General features: G+C 42.2%; 1 protein-coding gene across 2 annotated transcripts; it reads left to right on the top strand.

Annotated features, from left to right (window-relative positions):
• The first annotated feature begins 283 nt into the window (after nt 1–283).
• On the top strand, nt 284–10,061 carry lhx1a (LIM homeobox 1a). 2 transcript variants are annotated; one of them, XM_086260602.1, is made up of 5 exons: nt 284–1,176; nt 2,883–3,106; nt 3,749–4,032; nt 5,880–6,045; nt 7,064–10,061. In XM_086260602.1, the coding sequence occupies exons 1-5, from the start codon at nt 1,007–1,009 to the stop codon at nt 7,330–7,332; spliced, it is 1,113 nt and encodes a 370-aa protein (XP_086116728.1). In that variant the 5' UTR covers nt 284–1,006; the 3' UTR covers nt 7,333–10,061. The 2 variants fall into 2 exon arrangements, with proteins under 2 accessions (XP_086116728.1, XP_086116727.1); XM_086260601.1 differs by having other exon boundaries at nt 6,953–10,060.
• Nucleotides 10,062–11,095: the final 1,034 nt, after the last annotated feature.

The raw sequence follows: 11,095 nt of genomic DNA, 5'->3' as shown, positions 1-11,095 counted from the left end.
GCAGCGGAAACGTTGTGTCTCCCTCCGCGCTGCTCGCCTCCGCCGCGGCTCCTTCCTCCAAACACATTCACTAACATATGACAGTTTGCAGGGAAATTCTTGACAATTGCTATCTTGAGTGTGTGGCATAAATAGCAGGCAGAGTCCTCGCTGGGTTATGATGGGGCGGCTTGATGGTTGCTTCCATGGCACAGCGCTGATTGGTCCGGCTGCGGCCTGACGTCAGGAGGCTGGAAATAAGGCTGGGTTGGAGCTTTAGGACCAAGACAGTGTACTAGAGATCGAGCGCATCCTTGCGTACGCACGGTACTGGAGATCGAGGGGCATCCCAGCACACTGATTACAACCGGAGCGACCGGCGAGTCCCAGCATCCTATCACAAACCAAACATCCAGGATCATCCAACAGAGAGGAAGGGAAACACTCTTTTTTTCATCTTCTGGCTGTGTGATTTTGTTTCTCGCCGGGTTTTGAACAGTGGATAAGATGCCATGTTAAAGTACTCTGAATTATTTGTAGGCGTGCGTGTCTTCTTGTGTGACAGCTCTGCCCTAAAATCGTTTTATTAGAAGCCTCTGTCAGCACTGGCTGCCATACGACGCTCTTCTCTTTGGCCGATGCGTCACCGGGACAACCAAACCGGCTCCCCTCTTCTCGCCTGAGCCGATCGGCAGCTTCCTGTGCTGAACACCTTGGTTGAATTTTGCCACGGATCCATAAAAGGACTGATTTATTTTTTTCAACCTTTTGACTTTTCCTCCAGTGAGGACGCGATCGCCAACCCTTCCTGGTTCTTTGCTTTTTGGGACGTTGAGTCTTTTTACGCATGCAGGGAGAAATCTGTGGTGACACCTGATCGACTGGCTTCTCTTGCGCACGTTTGACCCAGGAGCTCCAGGCGAATCGGGGAGGGAGAGAGCAGATACTCGGTCAATGCTCGGCCTGTGCTGTTGATTTGGTTTGTGTGTTTGCTTCGTTTGTGGGGGGTTGTTGCCCAGCCAAAGCCATGGTCCATTGCGCCGGCTGCGAGAGGCCTATCCTGGACCGCTTTCTGCTCAACGTGCTGGACAGAGCCTGGCACGTCAAGTGCGTGCAATGCTGCGAGTGCAAATGCAATTTGACAGAGAAATGTTTTTCTCGAGAAGGGAGACTATACTGCAAAAACGATTTCTTTAGGTAAGCTCGATGAAGATGGCAGAAACCCTTTGAAAAGTAATGTTTTTGTACTCCTTCGCTCTTTTACTTTTCTTTTGCATACGAATAATACGCAGCAGGTAAGCAGGGACAAACCATGAAGGAAATTATATAAAGATATTTATATATTTTCAAAAGAAGGACCAAAGGTAGTTATGGCACACAGTGAGACGAGAAAACTATATAAGAAACCCTACAAACATTAGATTAAACTGCAAACGACCTCAGTCTACCGCAAATTTAGTGGAAACATCTGTATCTTCCACGTTATTTACCATTTGAAAATATAGTCTATTAATTGTAGGTGACCACCAAAAAAAGGAAAGTATTTCTTCGTGGCTCAGACTGCTGTTACAGTTCAAATCTGCTCAATTATAAGTGAAGAAAACCTAAAAGATAACACAAACAAAAATGACAGAACATCTGGTTAGGTAACAAAGAGAATGTCCTTTTGAATTCTCTAAATAAACGAATAAAACGACCCGTCCCGTCTTTTGATTAGTAGTAAGTAATTGAAAGCTTGTTAACTTGGATTCTTATGCAAAAACAGCAACAAAAGAGGAGCAGCAACATTAAACGCGTGTGCGCTTACTCTCAGCAGGGGGAGGGTTTGTTAGGAAATCGAGGAAATCACACTTGAAGGGGTTTTTTTGTTGGGTTTTTTTTTACAGCTTGTTGGCAGTCGTGGGAGCTTAGAGCATCAAACCGGCGCTAGAGAAACCGCTGCCCGGTGTGTTTGCTCAGTCTGGCTGAGGAGGACGTGATAAGTGGATTTGAATAGTAAACTAGTTGAAAAGATCAGGTCCGCAGACGATGCAATCACAGACGTGCAGTCAACAAGCACCGCACGCAACTCAGCAAACATTGTTTAACAGTGAAGTAGATGGCAGGGTGATAATTTATGAGCCAAAATCCAACCTAGTTTTTAAAGACACCTCAAATTGGTTTATTTACTGAAGCTCGACGCTTAAAATACGTGTTTGCAAAGACACACAAAAAACATGTAAAATAGAGGTAAAAATGTAACAGATGAAATTTTTGTGCAAAGGTTAATGCAGAGAGGAGTTCGCGTTTGTTTGTTTGCTGGCTTTATGTTTTTTTTTTAAAGAGGCAAAGCTACTGGTCAGCATTTTCTTTTACAAAAATAATTAAAAGTACAATTATAGCACAAATTATTATTATTATTATTATTATTATTATTATTATTATTATTATTATTATTATTATTATTATTATTATTATTATTATTATAGCATGTGATATAGAAATCTCCTAAAATAAAAAAACTATCTCTGTATGAATCTTCATTATTTTTGATCCGTTAAAATAATGATGGAATTAAAATGTCACATTTAACAATATTTATGACTCGATTTCATTCCTTAAATTACGCTGATATTTAATAGGATGGATTAATAATAAAATATGTATATCATACAAAGATATATATGAGAGAGAGCAAGACAGAAATAAATGATTTGTATCCTTAAGACACAATTATAACTTCCGGATGTTTATTTTGAATGTTTATTTTTGTGTCCGTTATATAAGTCGGCCCCATCACTTTGGTGTTTTTCCTTGCTAAATGTTTAGATCATTGTCTCTTTAAAGCAAATACATTAATAAACAATAAATTAAAAATGCAGAACACCCTTAATAGCAGGAGTAACCACCTCCATCCCCCGCAGGCGGTTCGGCACCAAGTGTGGCGGTTGCTCGCAGGGCATCTCTCCTAACGACCTGGTCCGGAGGGCCCGGAGCAAAGTGTTTCACCTTAACTGCTTCACCTGCATGATGTGCAACAAGCAGCTCTCCACCGGCGAGGAGCTCTACATCATAGACGAGAACAAATTCGTTTGCAAAGACGATTACCTAAACAACACCAGTGTAAAAGACACCAACCTCCTCTCAGGTATGCAGAGTCCTGCACGTGTGTTCTGTGAGTGTGTGTACGCAGGGCGAGTTAAATAATAATAATGATAATAATAATGATAGATAGATAGATAGATAGATAGATATTTATTTATTTGTTTATTTATTTTTAAAGATGGACTTAACGTTTTCAACCTCACAGTGGCTTCCTCATTTCCATGACACAGCGCACGATGGTTTAAAAGCGCGAAATATTTTCTTTTCAGTTCAGATGATGGTTCTTTTGGCCTGATATGTAGCTGTGCTCAATCTGTTTTATTTTCATAATGTCAGATTTGGCTTTCTTTTTCTGTCCTTCTTTCTTTCTAATTAAGACTGTGCATTCTTTACTTGATATTTAAGCCTCCTCCGCATTCATAAATTCTGCTGTTGGTAAATTTTCATTTTGTAAAACAAATGGCTGTATGTCACAAGTAAGGCCCGAATTCAGCACAAAACAACATCACTACAAAACGATAATTCCGAAATATAACTTCTAGTTAGCAGTGTTAGCGTGTGTTTGCACTTTGTCAGTGGTGATAATCCACCGAGTTAAATGCACTTTTAGAGACTCTGGCGCTTCACTGCTACGATAACACTGCTGTGTGAATATTATTCTAATATTTAGATGTCGTTTCTGCAGTAACGGCATGCAGCGACCCGAGTTTATCACCAGACTCTCAAGACCAGCTACAGGATGACGTGGTCCTAAAGGACACAGAGATAGCCGCGCTGTCCGACAAGGAGACCGTTAACAACGAGAACGACGACCAGAACCTGGGAGGGAAGCGGCGTGGCCCACGGACCACCATCAAGGCCAAGCAGCTGGAGACACTGAAAGCAGCGTTTGCCGCCACTCCAAAACCCACCAGACACATCAGGGAGCAGCTGGCCCAGGAGACGGGCCTCAACATGAGGGTCATCCAGGTAAAGAAACAGCTGCACCCAAGCAGGAGCTCTGCTTCAGCCTAAACTCAGTCTATAAGTCTATATAGACCATTATTTTTAATTATCATTATTTTATCAAATGCGTGTTTCTAAATGTGTGGTCCATGCGGCCTCCTAATGCAATCCTTGATGTAGTATCATAACTTTCGTGGTCCCCGGTGATTTAAACACGATTCTGTAGTAAATCATCTAAATCGTGCAATGTGATGCTTTCAAATATTATGGAAATAGATTCAGGGGACACCCAGGGGTTGAGGAGGTGGGCTCGCGCCTTTTTCCGTTTTATAGGGTGTTACGCACCCATTAAAAGGTGTGATGTAACAGCTTATATTTTATGGAAAAATGTCCCAGCCAAGCTGCCAGACAGCAATGACCGAGCAGGCCCTCATCCCATCAGGGAGGCTCCACCTCCCCAAGCCTCCCCTCTCATATCCTTCACCCCTCTTTAAACGAGGCCTCTTCCCTTCAAACTGCGCGGTCACATCGAATTCATTAAGCCAAAGATTGGCCGATGGACGAGGTTGATTTGGAAATGGGTAATTTATATGGGTATTTTTGATTCTTGGCGCACACGACGGGGCAAAGTCGCCAACTGGCGCCGAGGTGCTGGGAGCGCTGGGAGCGCTAGGAGTCCTGGCACAGCGCTGCCATCACGTTTTGCGACCACATTTAGCCACGCTGTGAGCATTTTCAGCCAAGTGGAAAGGCACAAATCTGTTTCAAGGGTCTTCAGATTGTATCCTCACAACAAGCGTGCGTTACAGAAGGCCAAGTTAAACAACAAACGACACATACAACCAACTGTATGTTATTATCATCATCATTATTATTATTATTATTATTATTATTATTATTATTATTATTATTATTATTATTATTATTATTATTATTGATAATCCCAACTGATATTATTATAAATCATGGTTTACTTTCAAAGTCTATTGTGTGACACAAGAATTGGAAATACCTAATAATAAAATGTCTCAAATAAATTATATTTACGCGCCAAAATCACACAAACGTAGCCCTAAATTTATTGCAAAGTAGTCAAAGTAGTAGTGTCATTTTTTTTAACTATGGGAATACATTTTTGTTTGTTTGCTTGTTTGTTTAAAAAAAGGCAAAATGCTTTAACGTAGAGTAATACCGAAAACGTGGAAGCGGGGAGATAGTGCTATTTAATGTGTGTGCGCTTGAGCGAGGAAAGGGGAGAGCATAATTAAAGGAAGCCGGCCTATAGATTAGGAAATGATAACCTCCAAGAGTCCGGTAATATATTGGTAACAACCCGCCTATTAAGTATTAATTGGAGATTTTAAACCCCTGCTGCTGCAGCCTTCAGTCGGAGTAAATGGAGGGTTAAAAGATCATTAGGGAGGTTAGATGGGACTGTCGCTCCTTAAACGATAATTGGGCGCAGTCCTCTTCGCCGCAGAGCCTTGCGAATTTAACGCACTGGCTCAACACGCTTGCCGCATACAGCGCGGTTATTGACTCTAATAAGAAGACAGCGGAGTAGGTGCCAAGGTAAACATGATACCTAATTACACTTTCCTTTCAATGAGGATACATTTAAATGCCGACGTTTGTTTGCATGTTCAGAAAAAACAAGCAAACCATTGTTTGTTTAGATATTTATTCATAGAATAGCAGCTCTAACCCCTCCCCGGCCACCCCCTTCCATAATCTCCATTTCTGCCTCTCCTCTCGTCTTTCGCCATAGAATATTGACGTGGAATCGAAATGGCGTCAGCAGTCTATTGCATATTTTCTGGGCCACATGATGTGATACACACGTACGCGTGTGTGTGGTTGCGTTTGTTCAGGTCTGGTTCCAGAACCGACGTTCCAAAGAGAGGCGGATGAAGCAGCTGAGCGCACTGGGCGCCCGGAGGCACGCGTTTTTCCGGAGCCCGAGGCGAATGAGGGCGCTGGGTGACCGGTTGGAGCCTGGGGAGCTCATCCCCAACGGACCCTTCTCCTACTATGGAGGTATGGTTGCTTAATATTTTCTTTCTTTTTTGACACGTTAAATTTCAACCTGGTTCTGACTGATAATGTGTTCGCCAAACATTGAATTGTTAAAAACAATTCAATGCATCATCTGTTATTTCCTATTAGCCGGTCATTTCTTCTTAATGTTTTGTCTTATATGCCATTATCCTATTCCCGGGGAATTATTTAGGTCTATGCCACTTTTTAAAGACGACCAGTGAGTAGCGAGCACACTAGGTCTATCCACATTTAACCGTCTTCGTTCTTTTCACACAATATTAAATGTCAAATGAGTGCATAATGTTAAAAACTAAAATGTATGAACAAGCAGTGAAAATGATGTAGTTTTCCTACTTACTGTTATTTTGGATGTATTCAAAAACAAACAAAAGAGGCTATACATGTTTTAGTCTGGGTCATCTCATCCACAGGCTTTAAGAAATGGCTTAGTATGGAATTCACTTCAAGTGAAGTTAGTTTACACCTGAGTGATTTCATACCAACGCGGCAATATTTCATCAAATGCTTTGAAATATCTGTTAATTTTCAGAGAATTCCATTTGTGTCTGGGCCTTTGTCCTTCCTGCTGAAGCAAAAAGTCTAATAATATTCTGCTGAGCTGAAAAAATTGGTCTCAGTAGGTAGAATCGCTGATGAAATGGCCCCCATTTTAATTAATTTTGTGGCCACGTTGTTCTCCCCACCCAATTGCAGTTTTGATTTAAGTGTAACGTGCTCTGTGACTAATGTAGCACAGCGAAGGTCTCTTTTTCTCTAATGCAAATCAAGCTATGTATATATATTCAATGAATTCCTCAACATCCCTGGAATTACTTCTGCAAACCCATTGTTCTCAGTCTGAGCTAATGGTGATATTTTTTTTCTACTTCTCTTGCATCTGCAGATTATCAAAGTGAATACTATGGTCCAGCAGGGAACTATGACTTTTTCCCTCAGGGGCCACCATCATCACAGGCCCAGACCCCAGTTGATCTCCCCTTTGTGCCATCCTCAGGCCCCACAGGCAACCCCCTTGGAGGTATGGACCACCCGCTCCCGGGCCACCATCCCTCCACTGAGGTGCAACGTTTCTCCGATATCATGTCCCACCACCCAGGGGATTCTCCCAGCCCAGAGCCCGGCATCCCAGGGCCCCTGCACAGCATCTCGTCAGAAGTGTTCGGCCCTAGTCCTCCTTTTACCTCACTGTCACTGAACGGGAGCGGATACAATAACCATCTGTCTCACCCGCCCTCAGAAATGAACGAGGGCACTGTGTGGTAGCTTTGCGAGGGAGCGGACTTTGCTGGCCAGAGATTCAGTAATGAAGGGTCGTGAGATCTGGAAGTGTTGGGGGACTGAGTCCAGAACAGGGACACGGATAATGACTGGGTTAGGGCAGTACCATAAACTATTTTTTCTCCTTTTTTTTTGGTGATTTCATATTTATTTATTTATTTATTTTCCCATTTGTTGTTCTTTTTGACAGGAGAGCATATTTAGCATAAAAATGATGCCCCAAAACACTGCAGCATTACGTTCGGGTGTTTTGATTGCTTCTTTCAACTCTTACCCCTACCCAGCCTGCATCCAAAAACTGGACTGAGACATCTTGTTACCCCTCCTGATTCCGGTCAGTGGCACGGCAGAGCGACCAATCCCCCAGTCCCCCTAACACTTAAAAAAAAGGAAGAAAAAAAACCTTTTCAAAATCTCCTGTAATATGTCCTAAACATGAAAACATCCTTAGCTACTGTCAAAGACTTCAATAGCTTTACAGAGAGAGAATAAAGGGGCTAAGGGTTGGTTGTGTGCTGACCTGGCACAGTAGGAAGGCTGAGCGGCATTCAGACTATGTGCGAGGAACTAGACGCGTCCCTTGTATTTATTCAGAAGCTCCTCAGACCTCTTGCCTCTCAAGGCTCTGCCATATTGACACTTAACCTTTTTCACAATATGTTTCTGGAGGCCAGAAGAAATGACAGTTTTCTCCTCTGCCTGGACTATTTGTTTGTTTCGGTTTCAGAATTTCAACCAAATCTGAAGAAGGCTGCCTTCAAAAGGCAAACCAGTAAAAGACTCCCTATGGATTGCAAGCCCTTTATTAAAAATGGAAGTGAACTTGAAATGGTGAGATGAAGTCTACCTTCTAAAAATCTTGTACTGGGGTTCTAAATGGGACTTAGAACAGTCAACTGTTTACGTAATATATTCAATTCAGGAGTCCAGAAGTCTCGAAAACCACGTTTTAGAACCTCTCAATCCATATAAAAATGTTCCAAGCAACCAACCAAACTTTTGTATTGATTTCATTTATATTGTACGGAGATAAAAACACATTTGCTGGGGTTGTGGTTCACTGTGCTAGTTTGTACGAGATGTTGTTTACAAAAAAGGTTAAAAAAATAAAAACACGAGTAAAGTAGACATTTGACAAATAAAAAAAATAGCACAAATATTGTTAAAGTGCTTTGCACCATCATCGCAGAACGTGTTGAGACAAAATGTAAGTGTTAAAAGGAGTAATCGAATTCTTAATTTTTTTAGTCTGCTGACGATACATTCATAAAACTGTTAATATACTTAGGTTTTATTTTTGTGTCTTTAAAGAAGAAAAATCCAAACTATTAAAAACTGATGATCAAATATGCAGCAAGCAGCTGCTACATCTCTTTGAATATCAAGCCCTCATGGTATGTCTTTTATTGTTCCAATAAACCTAAGCTTATGTGACCTCCAGTGCATATTAGACCATTCACTGTATAAATACCACATGTTGACAAATGTGTTTGTAATAAACTAGAAAATATACGTCATTTTTTTTGGGAGCAGCTATCTTAAAGTATACCAGACATTACAGTGCATTGTGTTTCACAAAGTATTGAAGGTACATTACAGCTTTTGTCCAGTTTCTTGAACTGTGGAATAATTGTCCTTAATTGCAGACACTGATGCTGATTGGTTAAATCTGAATAACTGGACTCGAAAATGATGAGCACATTTAAAATGGCATTTGGTGGAAAATGATGAAAAGACAGAAAGAAACAAAAGCAGAAGTCTAAATGAGAAGAGTGATGGAAACATGCAGTGTAGGTTTGTGATGATGATCCTTACCTGTCATCACAGGGTTTTCTTCTCGTCCCTGTTGCAGTGTTGCAACACACCCTAAACTCAAACAGAACAACAACAAAAAAACTTTTTTGCTGATTTTACTTTTTCTCCCAGCAACGGAGGAATTCAGTGGACCAGTTTGCTGCAGCGAACACAAGGGGGAGTGAATACACTCCTCATGCTGATGCAGTTTCTCCTTCCAGCTGCTTTGGCTCCAGCCTCACATTCTTCCATTCAGTTACTCGAGGTCGTCAGCTAATCACGAGCAGTTTGCTGTGCTACTGTGAAGGACAATGATGAAATTGCTGTGGCCGTGGCTCTCGTGTTTGTTATGCTTTTCTTAGCGGGCTCCAGTATTATTATTCCCTGTAGGTTTCTGTTCTTTCAGTGCAGTCTGGCGGCTGGGAAGGACATCTCCCAACTTATTTCGGCGAACATAGCTGCAGTAATAATCAAGAAGCCCAAACACCGAGGCGTGATGTTTTTGCAGGAAAAATGGAAAAATTTTCATACTTGTACGGAAGCGAGTCAGGCGGTGGGATTGTGGTGTGAATCTGGGGAAACCTTTATCTCCCTAACCCCAGCCTGTGCAGTTAGGACTGTATGCAATCCCAGTTTTCCTCCCTGCCTCCAGACTGTAATCCACCATGAATTAATCATGGTCTTGAGAGTTAACCAAGCTTGGGGAGGTGGAGGTAAAGGGTGTGTGGAAGGATATAGGTCTCTGTTGAGCCCCTGCGCTTAGAACTCCCCCTCCCCCCAGTCCACCCACCCACCGTAGTAGCTCCACGCACCGGCGACTGACCGCCCCCAGGGCCACAGCTCTTTAAATTCAAATCTCCTATTGATCGCTCATCAGCTGTTGGTGCAAACTGACCTTGTAGGCTAATACTGGAAAAATAAAATAAGCCTTAACAGCAGTGAATGGGTTTTAAATGACATTTTAAATCTCTGAGTCAGGACATTTGAATAGCCTACACACCCACTGGGAGCCAAAATAAGTGCACTTTTTGTGCATGTGTGTGATGAGAGAGGATGATGGGAAGGAGGTGGGTGACAGTAGTGACAGCGTGTGTGTGTGTGTGTGTGTGCTGGGGGGCTTTAATACTTAAAGGATGGCATGGGGGTACAAAATGGTTTACTTTAGAGTACAACAGGGGATCTGGCCCAGCAGACAAACACTGACATTCTCTGAGGGGTTTTTTTTTTTTTTTGGAGGGGGGGGGGGGGGGGGGTGCACTCTCCATATGAGAAGCATTTGGCTGCTAGTTTTAAATGTAGAGTGGCTCAGCTGGAAGTGTATCCTCTCCTTGGAGCGAATGTAGCATAAGCACACAAACACATGGCACTGGGCCTCGTTTCTTCTCAAACAAATGACACATGTTGGGGGAAGCCAGCTCCTTGGCCAGAAATGAGAAAACGCTGTTAATCAATGGAGCGGGTTGCTTGATCGCTGAGCCTCATTTCCCTGGCTCAGTACTCAGCCAGTGGGTGATACACAGTCGTGTAACAAAATCTGATAAGCTGACCTCTGCTGATGAGCTGTTTGTTTTGCCACCTCACTGGTCTTTACACTTCCTCCTCTTATCAAACACAGAAGGATGTGTTTAAGTCAGACCATTTTTTTCGACTTTTTTAGTAATGTTGGGCAGCATAGTCTACAAACACCTACTATTTTACAAAGAGAGGTATAAATCAGGAGGGAGTTAACCTAGTGTTTAAGGCACTAGGTGCATTAAACACCTAGTGCCTTTTATCTGTTTTCAGAATAAGAAAAAAGATGCTCCACAGAAACTGATTGGTTAAAAGAATTGTTAGGAATAAGAATTATCAGACCTTTTAGCAATTACGAGTCATTTTAGACATTATCAGTGGCTGAGAAGAAAAAGAAGAGAGAGCCATCTCAAGAAAATGTTGATTTTACTGCAAACGGCTG

The sequence above is a fragment of the Aulonocara sp. 'chitande type north' Nkhata Bay genome, linkage group LG14 (genome assembly GCF_057382095.1).
Source record: "Aulonocara sp. 'chitande type north' Nkhata Bay isolate Kocher_YH1m ecotype deep benthic linkage group LG14, A_spYH_male_GT1.1, whole genome shotgun sequence".
Classification (NCBI taxonomy): domain Eukaryota; kingdom Metazoa; phylum Chordata; class Actinopteri; order Cichliformes; family Cichlidae; genus Aulonocara; species Aulonocara sp. 'chitande type north' Nkhata Bay.
The sequence above is the reverse complement of the archived record's forward strand: the minus strand, read 5'-3'. Positions and strand labels throughout refer to the sequence as shown.